Source organism: Grampus griseus (genome assembly GCF_964374135.1).
Source record: "Grampus griseus genome assembly, chromosome: 20".
Lineage (NCBI taxonomy): Eukaryota > Metazoa > Chordata > Mammalia > Artiodactyla > Delphinidae > Grampus > Grampus griseus.
The window spans coordinates 45875440-45895757 of record NC_139014.1 but is presented as its reverse complement, the minus strand read 5'-3'; the positions used below and the strand labels follow the sequence as shown (position 1 = coordinate 45895757).

Sequence of the window (20318 nt, the reverse complement as noted above, 5' to 3'; positions counted from 1 at the left end):
CTGAACTCAGTATTCCTGATCTTTGCTTCTCCTAGTTTAGCAGCTCCCTTCCTTATCCCTAGCACTGAGGCTTTAGTATGCATTTATTCTTTCATTCATTCATTCATTCATTCCATTAATTTTCGATGGTTTGCTACAGTGCCAAGCACTGTCGCTGCCACCAGGGAGTTTATGGTCTAATAGGCTTTAAAATAATATCTGTGGGACTCCCTGGTGGCGCAGTGGTTAAGAATCTGCCTGCCAATGCAGGGGACACGGGTTCGAGCCCTAGTCTGGGAAGATCCCATATGCCGTGGAGCAACTAAGCCCGTGTGCCACTACTGAGCCTGTGCTCTAGAGCCCACAAGCCACAACTACTGAGCCTGTGTGCCACAACTACTGAAGCCCACGCGCCTAGAGCCCGTGCTCCGCAACGAAGACCCAACACAGCCAAAAATAAATAAATAAATTTTAAAAATCCGCCTGCCAACGCAGGGGACACGGGTTTGAGCCCTGGTCCAGGAAGATCCCACATGCCGTGGAGCAACTAAGCCCATGCGCCACAACTACTGAGGCTGTGCTCTAGAGCCCGTGCGCCACAACTGCTGAGCCCATGAGCCGCAACTACTGAAGCCCACGTGCCTAGAGCCTGTGCTCCGCAACGAGAAGCCACCGCAATGAGAAGTCCACACACCACAACGAAGAGTAGCCCCTGCTCTCCACAACTAGAGAAAGCCTGTGTGCAACAACGAAGACCCAACGCAACGCAGCCATAAATAAATAATAAAAAATAAAATAATACCTGTATGTGATGTGTGTATATATATATATATATATATATATATATATACACACACACACACAACAGAATAGTATTCAGCCACAAGAAAGAAGGAAATCCTGCTGTGTGCGACAACATGGATGGACCTTGAAGGCATTATGCTCAGTGAAGTAAGTCAGACAGAGATAGACAAGTACTATGTGATCTCACTTATATGTAGAATCTAAAAAAAGCTGAACTCAGAAACAGAGACTAGAATGGCGGATGGGGGAAAGGGGGATGTTGGTCAAAGGGTACGAACTTCCAGATATTAGATGAACAGGCTCTGGGGATCTGAGGTACAGCATGGTGATTATAGCTAATGATACTGTATCATATACTTGAAAGTTGCTACCAGAGTAGATCTGAAATGTTCTTACCAGGAAAAAGAAGTAGGAATTATGCGATGTGATGCAGGTGTAAGGTGTGATGCAGGTGTACGGTATGGTGGTAATCACTTGCTAGTGTATCAGATCAACACTTTGTACACCTTAAACTCACATAATGTTATATGTCAACTATATCTCAATAAAGCTGAAAAGAAATAGTATCTGTATATGGCACCTGCCATGAACCAAGCGTATGCTAGGATTTTATATGTAAATAAATTATTTTTCATAAGAGTTCAGCAAAGTACTTGATAGCCCCCCTCCCTTTTTAAAACAAAGGAAGAATTAAGGTTAAATAAATTGCAGCATTTGCTTCCTACTGCCCTGCAATCACATTTCCGGAGGCAGCATCGTCAGGACTTCTTGCTGACAGCTGTCCTTGCTCCCTTTGCTCACAGGAGTGTGTGTAAAGGCCACTTCCTTGTGACCGCTGTGACTGTCCTGTCGTACAGCTCAAGTCAGTTTGCCCCCTGAATAGCTCAACATCTTGGTTAAAGAAACTTCCCTGAGAATGGAGACTGGACTCTCAGATCCCTGAGGGCGGGCTGAGCGGTGCACTCCTAGTAGAGTAGCCTAAGGAGAGACTGATGAAACAGCGTTGAATCACGGCTATGGAGAAAATAACTGTTTCAGGTCTTTTTCTCATTGCTTTGCAAACTGACCTACCCTGAGCAGTCTGCAGGAGTAGGGGTCACTTTGGCATTTCAGTATTCCTCCCTGATGCTAGGAAGCCGTGTGTGTGTGTGTGTGTGTGTGTGTGTGTGTACATAAAATATAGGTAATCTCAAATGCACAATTTTGAGGGCTGATACCAAGTCTTGGATGTCAGGTTTACAAGCGCTTGACGCAAAAGTAGAAGGATGGTATGTGAGGTACCCTGCTGATTGGCTGTGATAGGTAATTCATGCATTTTGGAGTTGGAGTGGTTTCTGGTTTAGATTACCCTGGCCAAGCAAGACCCACCCTCGGACACTACCAAAACCAAGTCAGCTCAGCTTCTGTTTTTATCCAGAAGCCTCACAACCCTGTCCTTGCTGGTCCCAACCCAGCTTCTATCTCCCCACCTCTCCCAAAAGCCGTCTAGCAAACTACCGGCTAGCTCTTTTCTGCCTCTCTTTGCCTTCCTGGGAAACCAACTGCTCTGAGAGCCACTCCACAGCCCCTCCATGTGGTGGCGTTTATTCTCAAACCTCATCTCACCTTCCTCCGGCCAGGGAGTTGGGGTTTGGGTCCTCTCTGTACCACTCCCAGATTATTCTCCACCCCCTTCGAAGAAAATCTTGCCCATTTTAGGTTCATACCATTCTATATCACCTTCACCCCCTACTTTGTGTTCTGCTGACTTCCCCATCACTCCCTGTGGAAGGGGATGCCAGCTGTTCCCTGATATCTGATTCCCCTTTCTAGAAATAGGACCCTCCAGTATTTTAGCAGGGGTTGTGGCTGCCCAAAATAAAGATGACATCTCCCAGTGTCCCTTACAGCTGTGACTAAATTCTGTTTTGTTTTTGGCCATGCCACGTGGCATGTGAGATCTTAGTTCCCTGACCAGGGATTGAACCCGTGACCCCTGCAGTAGAAGCATGGAGTCCTAACCACTGGACCACCAGGGAATTCCCTGTGACTAAATTCTGATTGGTAGGAGAGAAAATGATGTATACAACTTCTACGTGTTCTTAAAGGAAGGGGTGCAACCTGAACGTTTTTCCAATGACTTCCTCCATTCTACCTCGGCCATGGAATTTTGTCATCACCCAGATGTGCTTCATTTCCACACTCACTCAAGCACCCTACCTCTGACCATAACCTCCCTTCCTTCCATCATGCATTTTCCTCTTCAGTACTTGGATCTCAAAGTCATCAGGACCTCCAGCTCAATCACATCTTTCCCCCAATCCATTTCTTCTCTCTTTTTCCCTCCTTATCCAACTTCCAGTAACAGCTTTTCCAGTGCCCTTCAACTTGACCCAGTATCTTTTCATCATTCCCATTTGACAAAATCCCAACCCATCAGCTTTCCCAGAGAAAGCCAGACAACAGGGCAGATTGTCCCATTGGAAATTCAGCATTACCCACCTATGGGGGAAACGGGGAATCAGAATGAGAAACAGAGACCAAAGGTAATAAGAGAGGGCACCCAAGTGGAGCAATGATAATAATGTACCGTGAACAGAAGGAGTATGGTGACCTCAGCTCACTACACCCGAGGTCTGAAACAAGACCATTAACAATAATGTCCAAACCTAAGTCTTGTCTTTTTTTGGGTCTCATCAGTCAACAGCTCTCTGACCAAATTCTTCGTTAGATACTGGAGGCTCCTACGGTAGCATCACACACCTCCTTTTCTAGCCCAAGTCACTGTTGTAATTTCTTTTTCAGCATTGCAATCTTTTGTTGTTGTTGTTTTGTTCTGGGTTTTTTTTTTTTTTACCACTGCAATCTTACATTGAACGATGTGTTTCTTTGCTCAACGAGTCGTCTCCTCAGTAGAGTGTAAACTCCATGAGAGCAGGAACTCCATTTCTGCCCTCCACTGTATCCTACCACCTAGCATGGTGCCTGTCACCTACAAGGTGCTCAATAAATATATGTTGAACAAATGAATACATGTGAATGTTAAAGTTAGTAAAGGTTGATCCACATTTCCTTCCTTAATAGAAGAGTGAACTTAGTGAGTTGGGCTTATGGGTGGCTTTGCTTTGCAAGTCCTCAAGCATTTTCCTTTTTGACTTCATTCCTCCAGTCATTCCAAGTTGCAAGCTCTTGTCCTCATGTCAAATGAAGGACAGTGTATGCATGTGTGGGGGCGGGGGGGGGCGGCGTGGAGAGACAGGGAGAACCAGTAAGTCTTGTCTCTGTCTTAACACCTGCCTGGCAGCCAACAGGGCCTTCAATTTCACAGAAAAAGACACGGCACTGAACTGAGCATGCGTTCATCCCTTTCAGCCTGATATGTGCTGGAAGGAGGGCTCCAGGAGGGCCGGGCACAGAGTGGGGGACGTGTGTGCAGGGGTCCGCATGGGACCCCTGGAGAAGGCCGCTTTCTCCAGAGAGGCTCCCAGCCTCTCTAACAGGCCAGCACACCCCTGGGCGTCCCTCCAAATAGCACCTGGGACACCCTGCCCAAACCCAGGTGTGGACAACAGGGGTAGAAAGGAAAAAAGGAGGTGGACGCCAGACAGTTGTGAGCCTGTGGGAGGAGGGTGTCCCCCAAAGCAGCTGAGCCTTCAGAGGCCCCGGGGTCCCACAAGCTGTATTTATTTCCCCAGCACCTTCTGCATTCAAGACCCTGGGGCAGAAATCAAAGAAATCCTCAGCCTGTCATTAGACATTTGGGAGCAGCAAACAGCCAGATGGTGGAGCCTCGGGCACGGCTGCGGTGGGGCCTGGGTTAGAGACCTCTCTTGGGCTTCAGGAAAGACCTTCCCTATGTGAGCAGTCCACTAGGAGTGCCAGCGACTGGGGGCCGTTTTCCCCCAGGACGGGTGGCCTTGTGCAGCTTCCTCTGTCTGCTCAGGCTAGAGGAGAAGCCCTTGGCTAGAGAATGGGACAAAGGGTGTGAAACAGGGAGCCCCGCCCCATCTGTCACTCAGGTAAGAAAACTGTCAAGGGCCTCCTCCCTGGGCAGGTGCACACACAGTGGGAGAGGGCCGTGAAGCAGACAATTTCAATGAAACATCTTTGAGAGGAAGCTCAGGGTACAGGTGGGAGCTCACAGCAGGGGATGCAGCCCAGACTCTCTGGATCAGGGAAGGATTCCCGGGATTAGCTGACACCTGAGGGATGACTAGCGGCTGGACACAGGAGAGGGGAGGGAGGGAAAGCCGAAGATATGTGCAAAGCCTCAGAGGCGAGCGATAAAGCAAGTTAAGGAACTGAACAAAGATGAGTCTGTCTGGAACATTAAGTACAATGGGAAACAGAATAGGCACAGTTAAAGGCCTAACAGAGCATGTCAAGGAAACTGGATTTTATCCTAAGAGCAATGGGAAACCACCCAAATGGGTTTATATTAGGGAGAGACATGATCACTCCAGCTGCAGAGCAGGAAGACAAGAGAGGATTGGGGAGTCCCATAAGACGGCTTTGCACGCTCCAGACAGAAATAGTGCTGGCCAGGACTAGGGTGGCGGCGGAGAAGGATGAAAGGACTCAAGAGATGTCAGGAGGGACTTCCCTGGTGGCGCAGTGGTTCAGAACCTGCCTGCCAATGCAGGGGACACGGGTTCGAGCCCTGGTCCGGGAAGATCCCACATGCCGCGGAGAAACTGAGCCCGTGCACCACAACCGCTGAGCCTGCACTCTAGAGCCCTCGAGCCACAACTCCTGAAGCCCACGCGCCTAGAGCCCGTGCTCCACAACAAGAGAAGCCACAGCAACGAGAAGCCCGCGCACCGCAACAAAGAGTAGCTCCCGCTTGCTGCAACTAAAGAAAGCCCACGTGCAGCAACGAAGACCCAATGCAGCCAAAAATAAATTTATATATATAAAAAAAAGAGACATCAGGAGGTAGAATCTCCAGGCACTGGATGTGAAGGGAGGAGAGAGATGAGCTGATGATGAAGCCCAGACTTTTTGCTTGGACCACTGGGTAGGTGATAATTTCATTAACTGTGATAGGAACACGGGAGATGGCACAGATACGGGAGGAAGATGATGTGCTCTGCTTAGGATGTGTTGAGTTTGAGGTGTCGGTGGGACACAGAAATGGAGGTGTCCTCCAGGTAGTCAGAAGAGATCTGGGATGGAGATGAAGGTTTGGGAGGCACTGGCCTATGCGTGGGGAAGGTGATCTGGGAGCACTGAGTAGAGCCCGGTAACCCAACATTGAAGGGGTCAGCAGCAAAAGAGGAGGCTGAGACTAACCTTAGACTAACCTTACAGTCTAACAGGCTGAGTGGCTTCCCACTGCCCAAGTCACTGGAGCATCCTGGGATGCCCCTGGGAAGGTATCCGGGGCAACAGAAGGGACTAGGGAGTCAGCCTGTTCTCCTCACCACTGAGTCCTAGCTCTGCTGACCCCACCTTCACAGCGAGGCAAACCCTTCTCTCCCCTAGGTCCTTTCCCAACGTAGTACAGACAGCCCTCCCCACTCCCAAACACCTCCCCTGCAGAAGGTTACAAGGAAATGGCTTGGCTAAACAGCAGGTGAAAAGAGCTAAATTATGTGGCACTTTGGGGGCTGCGGCCCCGTGGACTCCCAATGGCACCTTATAGGAGGTTCCAAGGGAAGGAACAGGGGACATCCCCACTGCGTTAAGGACACAAGGATCCTGGCCTGGGTCACAGCCCGAGGAAACCTCTCCTTACCCTCGAGGATGTGATGGGCATCCCCCTCTCCATGAGGACCCACCAGATTATGAAACGCAGTGATGGGACCAACCCCCAAGCCCCTCACCCCCACCTCCCTCAGACTCTAAGCAGGTCACCAGGGGGATGTCCACCACCACACACCACCTCTCCCATCTGACCACGTCCAAGTTGCCGCCTCCTCCCATTTCTGGAATAAATGCTGAGAAACAGGTGTGAGATGCAGGAGGGCAGGTTAAGGAGTCAACACTGGGAGTTGCCAGAACTCAGTCGGAAGAATACGTAACTCATTCTGAGGGTGGCGGGGACGTGTGTAGCTCACTAGCTCTAGACACAGGGGCCTTATGAAGAAATGGTACAGAGCACTGACATACGGCGCAGGCATCCCTGCTTTGCTGGCCAATGATAATCCCGTAGTGAAAAGCGATGCATCGCAGAATTCCACTGTTGGCGAGTGGGGGACAGAGGGTAAAGTGCCCAAATTGTGACCTGGGGGCAAGAACGGAAGCCCTCTCTCCTCTTTGCCCTGTCCACCATCAAACCCTGCATCAGAAGCCCTATTTCCGTCATTGGTGTCTCCGTTCTTCTTGGCAAAGTCTCCACCTTTGAACCTGCTCTTTCTGCTCCATACTTTGTGTATCATCCGTATAATTACTGCCCCTGCTTTCTGCTTATCTGGCTTCATCTCCTCCTCTCCCACCTCTACCAGCTTAGTGCAGACCCTCAGCACCCCAAACTTGGGATATTACAATGAGATCTTCTATTTCACCCCTAACTGGTCTAACACCAACTGGATGTACTATAATACAATTCTGGTATATATATATATATATATATATATATATATATATATATATATACACACACACACACACAATTACCAATTGTGTATATGTGTGTATATATATATACAGACATATATATATACACACACACACAACACACACATACATATATATATACACACCAACACATGTATATATATACACCAATTTTTTATGTTCAAATCCACTTTTATTAAAATTATTTGGCAATTCTGGCAGCCGTATAAAGTCTTTGACCACTGGACACATTAGACATGAGTTTATAATTTTGGTTTTTTGTGGGTTTGGGTACATGTACTTTTCTAAATCTTCTGCCCTTCATTTCATCACCAAATGGCAAAGTGCCTTCAGTTTCTCTATCTGAAATACCCTATTATTTATAGAACAGGAATTTGTAAAATAAGATTGAAAAAATAAAATGCACAGATTCAAAAAACTCTCTTCAAATATTAAAAACATACAAAGTATACTGAAGACATCTACGTTTAGTCCAATATATGTGTGTGTATATATATATATATATATGTGTGTGTATATATATATATATATGTGTGTGTATATATATATACCAATTTACACACACACAGAGTTTTTAAAGGTTACACTCCATTTACAATTTTGTTTTTTAATTTTGATAACTGTATTTAAATAGTTTAATTTTCTTTGTATTCCTATATATTTTATTTTTTTTATAATGGTTATATTTCCCTGTACATATTATCCTTGTTGCTTATCTATTTAATTTAATTAATTAATTTATTTTTGGCCACACAGCATGTGGGATCTTAATTCCCAGACCAGGGATTGAACCCACACCCCCTGCAGTGGAAGCGCGGAGTCTTAACTACTGGACCGCCAGGGAAGTCCCCTATATATTTTATCTTATGAATTTAAGAACATTATTCTGAGGAGGGGGGGGTCCATGGGCTTCACCATACTGCCAAGGGGGTGTATGGAAGCAAAAAAGTTAAAAACCCTGCTTGGTAGAAATATATATTGTCCTTACTCTTCCCAAAGGGATGCTTGACTTTGCGCACTGAGTTACCTCTCTGGTCCAAGTCCATCACTTCCACCTCTTGGTGCCCTCTAAGGTGATGGGGTGGGGGGAGGTGGGGGCTCTGAGAAAACTGTCCCCAAAGCAAAAAACTGCATCAACTGCATGCAGGGCATTGGAAGAGGGGAAAGTCCCAGGGGTACAGCATCAATCAGTTGCAGGCCTACTTCAAACCAGTGCGTTGAGAGCTGGACACACCCTCACACCCTCTTGAGAAACGTAGCTTCGGGCCATCTCAGCCTTCTGAGATCTCTCCCATGACACTGGTCATCCTAGCCACAGCCAGCTGGACAAGGAAGGGATCTCGTCCGTGTCTGGCAAGTGGACAGGCAGGAGAGCTGGCCAAATAGGTACTTTCAGATTGGATGGTGACTAACTGACCCAATTTGATCCTGTCTCTTGGGAAGTTTGAACTTGAACACGCAGGGGGAGTCAGCGGTTGGGAAGGCCAGAAGAAGTGACAGACATGGAGAAAAAGGTGAAAGGTGAGGGAGAGGAAAGTGGAGTCAAGAGCAGGAACTTGCCAAGTTAGGGTTTCCTTCCACCCCACTCTCCCAGAGGAGGTCCCGCCCTGCACCTCTGTCACTTCCTGGAGGTCTGCTTCCTACCATCTGCAAGAGCCCACCTAACCTGCGCCCCAAGAGCTCCAGAATGGTGGAGGGCCAGGCATCCCGAGATGCACAAGAGGCTCACAGCAGAGCATGACACCTAATGTGCCAGAGACCCAAAACGAGGAAGCTGGGGGGATTCTCCTCAGTGTTCCTAATCTAGTCTGACCTCCTCCTGGCCCACGAATAGGCCCCCACCACTTGTGCCCGGTGCCAGGGCCCTGTTAATTTCTATGTCCTTGCAGGTCCCTTTCCAAGGGTTCCCTACCTGCTTGACTGCTCACCAAGCAGCCAGAGCCAGTATTGCCAGAGGGGGCCAGGTGGGAGCAGAATGCAAGCCAGCAGAAATGGAGGGAGGGATAGAGAGGTACATCACCCCCTACGTGAGGGAGGCAGCATGGGCTTGACCCCTGTGACCTGGCTCCCTCGGTTCCCCACGTCCAGGCGCCTTCTCTCCCTTGGGGGTCTATAACACACCCCTCTTCTTTCTAATTGCTCATGGATCAAACTTAGTCCACTCTCTTTGCCCCGAAACAGATTCAATTCAACTACATCCGTACTTCCTTTACTCCTAACAATGTTTTAAAGTTGAGGAAATGAACCTCCGAGAGAAGTCTGATGCTGGCTGTCAGCAGTGAGGGGTCCACGCTCCTCAGCACATCCTGACCGTGGCCAACCCTCCAGCCTCACAGCTCCCTGCTATCCATTCCCCAGGGCACCCTCGCCAAACTGATATACTTACACTCCCCAAAGCAGGGCCCTCTCATTTCCCAGTCTTTGCTCCCGACGTTCCCCTTGGCTAGAATACCCCTAGGTTGCCCTGGTGAATTCTGAGTCAACCTTTAAGACTCAGAGTGTCCTCTACTGTTCTTTGTATACTCCTGGTGAGGCAGGGGCTCTGTCCTAATAGCCTTTATATCTTCAGCCTTTTGCTTAAGGCCTGGTAAGGTGAGGGACCAAAGAATATGTGCCCCTTGGCCCCAGTGTCACAAAATGATTACGGTCCAGAGGTCTGATCGGCACTTGGAACCCAATGGGCAGACAGGCTGGGACCTGGGGCCTTTTGCTGCAGTGCTGCAGTGCTTGCACCTGGGCACACCTCTCCTCCAGCAACCAAATACAAAGAAATGGTATGGGACTAAAAATAACTATGTGTGCATGCACAGTTGGGGTAAATTCTGGACTAAAGAGACCAAAAAACCCAACTGCCACTTTTGAGGAGCCTGGAGCAAAAGCAGGGGGTGGCAGGGCCCTGGCTTCTATGACTTCATCTAGACTAACTGTGGCATACCCTGCCTTTTGGCTCCCATTTCTAGAAAACTGCTCCCATCAGTAAACCATTCGACCTTAGGGCTGTCAAGAGGCTCATCTAGAAGATCAGGCCTGCTGGAGTAAGTAAGTTTGTCCTCTGATCTCTATACACTGGTGCAGTAAGTCTCCACTCTCCACTGCTGGAAGCAGAGTTGCTGGGTTCAGGGTTTGGCACCTTTAAGGTAATGTCGGGGGTGTCCATTAGGAGGGACAGATATCTTGTTAACCTTCCTCTAGTCAACCAATGATGTCCTTTGACCTCCAGCACAGACTGTACCTGATGATGGGTCAACACATCTAAGTGTTGTCCCAGGGTGAGCTTGGAAGCCTCATTAGCCAGCAGGGCTGCAGCTGCTACTGCTCGCCGGCAGCTTGGCCATCCCAGGCCCACTGAGTCCAGTTGTTATGAAAAGAAAGCCACTGGTCTCTGATCTGGTCCCAGCTTTTGGGTCAGGACTCCTGGTGCTCTCCCTGACCTCTCGTGAACGTATAGGGTGAAGGGCTTGTCCAAACGTGGAAGCCCCCGTGCTGGTACTCTGATCAACTCAGGCTTTAGAGTCTCAAAGGCCTGCTGGCGGTCCTTATTCCATTGAAGACATTCCCTTTCTCCTCCCTTTAGAGCGTCATATAGAGGTTTTGCTACAAGGCCATAATTTGGAATCCAGACACGACGGAACCCAGCCATCCGGAGAAAGCCTCGGAGTTGCCTCTTTGTGGTTGGAGACAGTAATGTACTAATTGCTATTTTTCGATCTATGGCCAGGACTCATGCCCCTGGGGTCAAAACAAATCCTAAACATTGAACCCCTTGCTATGAGATCTGAGCCTTGGTTGGAGAGACTTTATATCCCCTTTTCGCCAGAAAATTTAGGACCCTAACAGTATTTTGATCTGAATCTTGTTTGGTCTCACTACTTATCAATAACTCATCAACATATTGTAACAGAGTTCCTTTCTCAAGGCTCAGTTCCTCCAGTTCCCTTGCAACGCATTTCCAAAAAGATGGGGGCTGTCCCGAAAACCCTGCGGTATATTGGGTAACCTCCAGGGGGTCAGGGTCCCTCCATTCAAAGGCAAAAAGGTATTGAGAGTCTGGGTGTAGGGGAATACAGAAAAATGCATATTTGAGGTCCATAACAGAGAAATACTGGGCGCTCCCTGACACCTGGGTGAGGAGGGTGTATGTATGGGTTGGCACCAGAGGGTGAATAGGGATGACTCCCACATTCACGCTTCTGAACAGGGAGGATCAGGGTGGTGCAAGGTGATTGGCAGGGCCTAAAGAGTTTGTGTTTTAGGTTGGATTCCCCTCAGGGCCTCAGGCTTTAAAGGATATTATCTCTTCCAGGGGTATTTTTCCCTAGGCCTTAACCTTATTTTTACTTGGGGAACACATTTTGCCCTTCCTGGCACGGAGGTATCCCAAACTGCAGGATCTACTTGTTCTCTAATTTCTTGAGGGATGTCTTGGGGAATATTTTGATGCCCAACAGGTGGGTCATCTGGGGCTACTAATAGATGCACTCTCTGTTCGAATTCTTTACCTCCTTGGACTTCACCCTGTCCTAAGAATATACTAGCTTCTAACTTATTTAGCAAATCTCTCCTGAGGAGAGGGACAGGGCATTCTGGCATGTACAAAAATGAGTAATAATAACAGACCCGATTCCGCAGGCAACGGGAGACGTAAATCGCCTTACCTTTAGCTGTCCATCAACTTGTGTCACAGTACAGTCATGGTTGGAGAAGGGGCCGGCTGGCCAAGTCAGAACAGAGCAGGCAGCTCCAGCGTCTACAAGAAATTCAGTTCTCCTACCTGCCACAGGGAGGGTGACCCGAGGCTCCATTGGAGAAATGAGGATGGATCGAGTTGGATCTGGAGCTGGGCAGGCGATCGTTCCGGGCCGTCAGTCAGTGTGTGGGAATTTCTCATCTGAGAGATTCACAAGGAACTGGGGCCAGTCGGGTTTGCCCCTCGGGCGTCCCACAGGAGGGCGCTCAGGGCATTCCCCCTTCCAGTGCCCCTCCTTCAGACAAAAGGCACACTGGTTTGGGCCCAGGTGGTTTCTTGGTGGTCTGTCCCGCCTTCTCGGCCCTCCAGGGTCCCCTCGAGGTGGTGGGTGGATCCGAGCAGCCAAAGGCTGCCTTTTCTTTATTAGCCTCTCATCTTATTGGCCCTCCTCCGTTAAGTCTCAGTTGTTCTAGACCTTGAAGGCCTCCTCTGCCAGGGTTGACAATGGGATTTGGGGCCCAGCCTCAAGCTTTTGTAATTTTCTCCGGATATCAGGAGTAGCCTGGGTGATAAAATGCATGGCCGACAGTGTCCTCCCTTCTGCAGACTCAGGGTCTGTATTGGTGTCCTTCCTGAATGCCTCTGTCAACCGGCTCAGGAAGACTGCCAGGTTTTCATCTTTTTCCTGTGTAACCTCTCAGACCTTATCACGGCTTCACCATACACCTTTTCATTCCTTCTGATAAACGAGTAATAGAATGTCTCATCCTAGCCTGGCCTACACGGTATTCATAGTCCCAGTGTGGATCATGTTCTGGGATTGCATCCCCATCCACCTGATAAATCTGGTGGTGTGGATTGGTGGCCAGTAGGCCATCTGCGTGTTCCCCGGACTTCCTCAGTATACGCTCCTTTTCATACAACAGTGGGTCAGAATAGCCATGATGTATTTGGCAAGTCTGTCAAAATTTTTTAAAGGTTTTAAAACACCCGGTTGGATAGGATGATAGGTTGCTGTCAAACAATATTGATTCCTTGAGCCAAGGTAGGGAAAAAAAATCAAAAGTAAATATAGATCATTTAAAGGCACAGGAACTCACACGATCTGTTATCAAAAGCAGCATTCCAGGACAACTTTATTCTCTTATGAGAGACAGAAACCAAATCCAGTCTTGCATCAGCCTGATCTTCATAAAGTCTATTTCCCTAATTAAAGTTAATCCAACCTTAGAAAATCCTGATCACATACAAAATTCTTTTCTCACTGTTCCTGTTCTGCAAACCTTCTGAGCCCATGCTTTGTCCCATATTCTTTTCCCATTCAGAAATAGCCAGCTCTAGTGATACAGGCTGCAACATGGGACCTTTTGCTGCGGTGCTGCAGTGCTTGCACCTGGACACCCCTCTCCTCCAGCAACAAAATACAAAGAAATTGTATGGGACTAAAAATAACTGCACGCATGCGCAGTCGGGACAAATCCTGGATAAAAGATACAAAGAAACCAAAAAACCCAACTGCCACTCTTGAAGAGCCCGGAGCCAAAGCAGGGTACTGCGCATGCCTCCTGCACACACCACCTATGGGGTGGGAAAACCACCAAAGCCTTCCTCTGGCCTTACCCCTGGACACACCCCTACCCTCACCCACATAAAGAACACCCTCAGGGAGCCAGCAAGCAAGGGAAACTGTTGTTTGCTCTCACTTCCCCCTGCTGCAGCAGGGGCCCCAATAAAGCCTTGCCTGAATTTCTTGTCTGGCCTCTGATCAATTTCTATTAATTAAGGAGGCCAAGAACCCTGGTCAGTGACAGGATGGCCTCAGGATGAGAATCCTCTTGCTCAGTTTTTGGCTGTGAAGTAGATGACATCTAGAACCCCTGAGGGTATGGGTGGTCCCCTGGGTTCCAAAATTCACCCTGTTGGGTTTATTCAGTCACTCAACAGTACACCATGGGTCTGTTATGTTCTAAACGCTCTGCCAGGTGCTGGGGATCAAAGATGAATGGCGCAATTAGCTGGGAGGATACACTTGAGCTGAAACTTTAAGAACACTCTAAAAATCTATAAAAGAAAAAGTTTATTCTGTGCTTTCGTCCAGGCGTGTGTGTAAGGGGTGGGCAACGCCTCCCTCCCCACCCCTCCATCCCCTCGCCTCACCTCAGTTCCCAAGGTGAAGATTTGAGGGAGATTAGATGTATAATCACCGGTTTGGGTCTTGCTTTCAGGAAGGCGTGAGGCCTGAATCCTAACCCGGCCCCGCACACCTGGCCCCACTGTTCCCCTAATTCCATGCATCCGGGAATTAGCTAACTGGCTGGCAGCTCACTCCCTGTCAAGAGGCCCGGGAGAGAGTGATACGGGAGACCCTGAAACTATCCCCACCAACTCAGGAGACCCCACAAGACATCGGTCCCTTGGACGAGCAACGGCCCCTAAGGTGGGTCTCAGGCAAAACTCTTATAAAGTGCGACCCCTTTAGAAGGAGGAGACCGGCGGGCGCGGTCTAGTGACCACGAGACAGTCACAAAACCTAAACCGAAGTCTCAGCTCCTAGCGGACCCCGCAGTCCCGCCCCGCGCCCTTCTAAGAGCTTGACTTCCGGGAGGAGCTCCGCTGGGGCACCGCCCCCCCAAGGCGCGGGCGCCAATTGGCCAGCGTGATCGCGGGGCGGGGCCAAATCCTAAAGGATCAGGAGCAGAGGAAGACCTGAAGGGGGTTGGTTGCTGCGAAACGGAGGTGATGCCAAGTGGCCCCACGTGGGTTTCTTTTAAATCTTTAATGCCCATACCCTAGTCTCAGGCCCATGGAGCCCACGCGAGACTACCCACTGTTCGGGGGCGCCTTCTCCGCCACTCTCCCTCCGGGGGCCATCGACGTAAGGTAAGAAGGCCCGGGCACCAAAGGAGGCTGACCAGGTGGGTTGCGGGAAGTAGCCGGGGTCAACCAGGGCCTGCCTCGCCTCTCTTCAGCGACCTTCGACCGGTCCCGGACAATCAAGAAGTTTTCTGTCATCGCGTGACAGACCAGAGCCTGATCCTGGAACTTCTGGAGCTGCAGGCCCACGTGCAGGGCGAAGAGGCAGCGCGGTGAGGGAGGAGGGCCCGCGGCTGGCCAATGGGAGGACCAGAGCCGAAAGAGTGGGCGGGGCCTGTGGCGGGACGGTTAATCTGGGCAATGAGAACTCCAAGGGTAACACCACGTCACCAGAAATGAGCGAAGTTTAGGATGAGATGCTTGTAAGGGGCAGTGAGAAATGCCCCTCCCTGACCCTGCTCCCCCAACTCCAGGTACCATTTTGAGGACGTTGGCGGGGTGCAGGAGGCTAGGGTTGTGCAAGTGGAGGCTGTGCAGCCCCTCCTTTTGGAGAACCTGGCCCTGAGGGGCTGCTGTCAAGAAGCCTGGATCCTCTCTGGCAAGCAGCAGGTAGCTAAAGAAAACCAGCAGGTGAGGGCCAGGGGAGTGTGAGACGTCTTGGAGGGGTGAAGGGGGTGGCTCTAGGGAATCAGGTAAGCATCCTGACTCTGATCACTTTAGGTAGCAAAGTATGTGACACTGTACCAGGCCTTGCTGCGGCTGCCCCAGTACCAGACTGATTTCCTGCTCACCTTCAATCAGCCCCCGTAAGGAGAACAGAAAGGGCACCTCGCTCATGACTGGGTCCCCAGGAGAACTGGCTTGGAGGGGCAGAGTAGGGAGACTGGCTGGTGGGGTCCTCCAAGGAAGTGGGAGTGGGCCAGGGGTTTGGGGTCACAGATAACCAGGTCCTCTGGGAAACAGGAAATGGGAATTTACAAGCCCAAGGCCCAGATGATGTTCTCTCTCTATCTGTTCCTCACCCCAAGCCCTGAGAATAGGTTATCTCTTGGCCCTGAAAATCTGTCGCTTCCGCCCTGGAGCCTGGGTGACTTTGAACAGTTGGTGACCAGTCTGACCCTTCACGATCCCAACATCTTTGGTCCCCAGTAAGGACGCTGAAATGCTGCATGCTGCTTCTGAAGACTTCGGGCCTCTGTTCTGCAAGGGGATCAAAGGGTTGGATATATTCCCCTAATTCCTTCCCAGTGCATAAACATAAGACACCTCCTCTCTGCAGAAATAAACTTGCTTTATAACCAATATAATCTCTGCGCCTTTGAATCCAACAGAACACCTGGGTCTCCCCAATTCCCTTTGGTCTTGGACGGTGGAGTTTAAAATTGTGCATGGGATCAGAAGGGACCCAAGGCTGGCAGTGGAGGAAGGGAGGAAATACACTTTGCAGTGACTGGTTCAGCCCTGAGAGAGGGGTGTGAAATTCACAGGGGTACGGGTAGGGAAGGTTTAAAGCAACACCCAAGGAAGGGAGGGAAACGATCCCTTGTAGTGATTCAACCCTGAGAAAACAGATGGGGAGTGGGGTTGGTGGTCCCCCTCTGATGGATGAAAGATTATCTGGTCAGAAGTCACCAGGTCATAACAATGGAGTCAGAAGAGTCCAAGGAGTGCCGACTTGGTGGAGTGTTGGAAGAGTGGCTGTTGTTATTTGGTATACACGTAGTAGAGTGTGCGCAGCTGGTCCCAGAAGAAGAGGGAGAGGATGGTGTGGGGGCCGAGGCGGAAGTAGGAGGCACCTATACCCTTGTACATGCCCCAAATGCCCTCTATCCGAGCTGTCTGCAGCAGAGCATCCAGCAAGCCCCGGTACATGAGGCCCTGAAAGGTTGAAGAGGAAGAGCAGAGTTTGTCAGAGCCCACCAGAGGCCTCACCTCAGCAGCCTGCATTTTAGGCTTCCTACCTGCACCCACAATCTGCTTCCCTCACCCCCTGGCTTTCCCTGCTGTCCTGCACCCCAGAGCACTCCCTTACCTTGCCCTGAGCATCTGTGGGCTGGTTGTAGAGCCTTGTGCTGACCACGTCAAAGGGTGTCATGGCCAGGACCACCGCAATGCTACTCACCATGGCGGCCACCAGAGCCACCTTCCAGCTCTGGGGTGGAAATATCTAAGGGGGGGAGGGAGGAAGAGCTCTGTCAGTCAGCCAATCATTCAAGCCCTCGGAAAGCCCAGGCCCTGTGCTGCAGGTACAGTGGAGAGCTGGTAACTCAGGGAGCTTCCACCCCACCGGTGATAACACTGTGAAGGAGGAAGAGCGGAAGGCCCTGAGGACTCAGGTACACCTGGGAGGAAGTGACAAGAGAACTGTGGGAAGGTTGTAAAGAGACAGTGATCCCCCCAAGCCCTCCTGCCACTCCCTCACATTGAATGTTGGCACTGTCCCTCTTCAAGCTGAGCCCACTTCAGCTTGCCCTCCCCCTGCCCACATTCCCAGGGTGGCCCCACCCCCTTCCCAGGCAGTACCTCCCACTGGGTCACGAGGTCCTTGGTGGACGAGAAGGTGCACAGCTGGGTGGAGGAACCGACGATAACTCGGGGCAGGCCGCCCAGGGCCCCACGCCACAACCCCACCAGACCATATTTCTGGCCAATCTTGATTAGCGCCTGAAACATGCCCTGGTTGGGGGAGGGGGAGGGCAGAGAAAAAACCATGGGGGCGGGGTTCAGTCACCCAGGAATCAGGGGCTGCCACCCCCTAACAGTGCCAAGGATGGGTCCATAAAAGGCACCCGATGTCTAGACAACCAGTGCCATGTGGGCTTTGAGCATGAATGTGGCCCTCACTTGTCTGCCAACCCACCTTCCCTCCCTCGCCACCCCAGAACAGGGCCGGGTATATGCACGTGAGGACATTAGCAGGTCAGGAGAATGGGACAAGAGAAATAGGTGCAGAAGCTAGAGGAACAGGGAACATGGGGATAAGAGGGTCTGGGTGGACTCCAGGGGCAGAGTAGGGCCGAACTGATGGGCTGGGCAGAGCCGTGGCTGGGTTGCGGCTGTTGGGTGCAGGCAGAAACCTGGGGAAAATGGAAGAGAATGGGCAGGGACGCCAGCGGGTTGGAAAACCCTCACCTGGTGGTTATACTGGTGCCCCACAGCAATTTCTGTGGCTGCCTGTGCCTGTAGGTGTGTCTTCACCTGCAGACGAGAGAGTATCACAGCCTGTGGCCCAGCGGCCAGCCCCCCACCTCAGACAGCCAAATGCCTGACCCCTTCACACTTCCTCTGGGTGTTCGGTAATGAATATCCTTCTAACCTGATAATTATTGTTGTTCCCACCTAATAAATTGGTCATGAGACTGTGTCCCTTGGCTCCAGTCCCAGGGGATGGCTCTCCTAGCACTGCAAGACACCCCACCCCCTCTACATCCTTCTTCCCTTGGGGGAAGGGGCGGGGATGGAGAGGTTGGAGAATGGCAACAATTCCTAAGACTGTTCATGTTAGGCAAGACCTGGTGTCCAACCTCTCATGCCAGCTCCTACTCCCGGACCGGCAGACAGGATCTTCAGCCACCATCATGACCAGGCTCCCCATCAGGCTGTGGGGCAGGTTGTGAGGGGTCATCGGCAAAACTTGCTCTCTGGCCCCCAAGCCCTGTGGGGGGCATGTGTCCAGCTGACTTTGGAGAACTCCAGTCACTGTCCCCGAATCTCATACTCTGGGAGTGAGACCAGACTGCCTCTCCTTCTACAGAACTCATTGCCTCCCAACGTCTTTCCAGAAAGAGCGCTAAGCAGGGCCAAGTCCTAGCAACAAGCAGCTGTGGTGACCTTGAGCTAGTCGCTTCCCCTTTCTGGGCTCAGGTTCCTGACCCTTCACCGATACCAGATTAACTCAAAGGGGCAGACTGTGGGATAGTAACTCTGTAACGCCCAGGACTTCCCCTGATCCCCACACCCGTTGATGTATGTTAATCAAATTCCTCACCCTCCCCTACACAAATCCATTTCCAACCTCAGTATCAGGTTGTGAAGGCCCAGGCACCCACCCTACACCAAAGGTCTGCCCTGAAGGCCCCAAGCAAGACCCTTCTTCTCACCATGTAGATGGGGCTCCCCAAGTAGGCTCCCATGACCCCAGCCAGGGCCCCAGCTGCTGCGCTGCGGACAGGGCTCAGGGTGCCTTCAGCTGTGTGCAGGCAGCCCCCAGCTTCAGCCAGCCCGTAGGTGCCCAGCCGGATGCCGTTCATCAGGAACTGGTATAAGAGGGCAGGGGCCAGGCCCTTCTGCAGGGCTGCCAGGCCGTCCACCTTGCCGATGGTGATGAAGGCATGGAAGACGTTTCGGTAGTGTCGTCGGTAGGTCCCGGGGGCCTGAAGTTCTCCCTGCAGCTGCATTCTGGTCTTCACCACCTCCAGGGGATTGGTGAACAAACAGGCCCCACAGGCTGCCAGGCCGCTCATCAAGAAGTCCATGGTGGGACAGCAGTAGCAGGAACTGGCCCAGGGGTAAGAAAGTTAAAATGAGCTTCAGAAACGGAGTCAGAAAATCAGGGGAAAGCCTCAGTTCCAGCAGTCCAGGCTGCAGGAGGTAGAAATGCAGAAGTCTGGAGTCAAGAGTGTCAGGGTCAAATGTCAAGAGGTCAAGGGTTAGCTGGAATTTGGGAGTCAGGAGATGGCAAAGAGAGAAGAAATATGAGTTTAGGAGAGTCTGGCGAGAGGGTTATGACGGGGACTTGTTAATCAAGGGATTTGAGGTCAAGGAGGGGCAGAAGCCAGGAGGGCGTAAGGTGGGATGCTGAGGATGGCCGGCTATGGGGGCCGGGAGTAGGTGAGGGAAACGCGGAGCTGGGAAACCGGAACCAGGGAGGAAGGAAAAAGAAAATCTGCAGGTTAAGGAGGGAAAGGATCCAGGAGAAGATCCAGTGGCGTCCCCGGACAGCAACGAGGTCTGGATCGGGGAAGGAAGTCGAGGCTCCGGCCGGGTATGAGCGCCCTCAGGCAACGGCCGGAGCCCGCAGCAGCTTCACCCCAGGGAGCCTGCGGAGGCCGGGCCGCCACACTCCAATCACCGGAGAGCGACGCCCAATGGGGAGCCACAGCCGAGAGCCTCAGCCAATCAGCGCCGAGCCGGCTCTGCGACCAATGGGAGGTGCTCTCGGCGACCCGGCCTCCGGAATCCGCAGAGAGGCGATTGGAATTAACTCTCCCCACCCCGGTACCAATGCCTGGGCTGCGGACTCGGAGTGCTGGGAGGGGTCCCCGGGGAGCAGAGGTTTTATCACTGGCGGGGAGGAGAGGTTGGACCCTGGGTTACTGGATGGGCGCAGAGGCCGAGTACGGAGGCAGCAGTCCCTCACCTGCATGTTTTGGGCTGCTGCTCTTGCGGGCGGAGGGCTCCCCTCCTTCGCCTTGTATCCCGGGTCATCGCCGGATGCGGTTGCCAAACTGTAGGTCCACTCCCTCTTGGTTCAGGC

At 51.3% G+C, this 20318-nt stretch overlaps 2 protein-coding genes across 4 annotated transcripts; one reads left to right on the top strand and one right to left on the bottom strand.

Moving 5' to 3' along the window:
* Positions 1-14718: 14718 nt before the first annotated feature.
* Positions 14719-16115, top strand: RANGRF (RAN guanine nucleotide release factor). 2 transcript variants are annotated; one of them, XM_082679646.1, is made up of 5 exons: positions 14719-14908; positions 14998-15114; positions 15316-15472; positions 15563-15648; positions 15871-16115. In XM_082679646.1, exons 1-5 carry the CDS (start codon positions 14832-14834, stop codon positions 15992-15994), a joined length of 561 nt encoding a protein of 186 aa, XP_082535772.1. In that variant the 5' UTR covers positions 14719-14831; the 3' UTR covers positions 15995-16115. The 2 variants fall into 2 exon arrangements, with proteins under 2 accessions (XP_082535772.1, XP_082535773.1); XM_082679647.1 differs by lacking the exon at positions 15563-15648 and having other exon boundaries at positions 15871-16002.
* Positions 16116-16546: 431 nt separating this feature from the next.
* On the bottom strand, positions 16547-19317 carry SLC25A35 (solute carrier family 25 member 35; the record flags this gene model as incomplete). 2 transcript variants are annotated; one of them, XM_082679644.1, is made up of 5 exons in its annotated part: positions 16547-16720; positions 16875-17009; positions 17366-17518; positions 17975-18040; positions 18943-19317. In XM_082679644.1, 5 exons carry the CDS (start codon positions 19315-19317, stop codon positions 16547-16549), a joined length of 903 nt encoding a protein of 300 aa, XP_082535770.1. The 2 variants fall into 2 exon arrangements, with proteins under 2 accessions (XP_082535770.1, XP_082535771.1); XM_082679645.1 differs by lacking the exon at positions 17975-18040.
* Positions 19318-20318: the final 1001 nt, after the last annotated feature.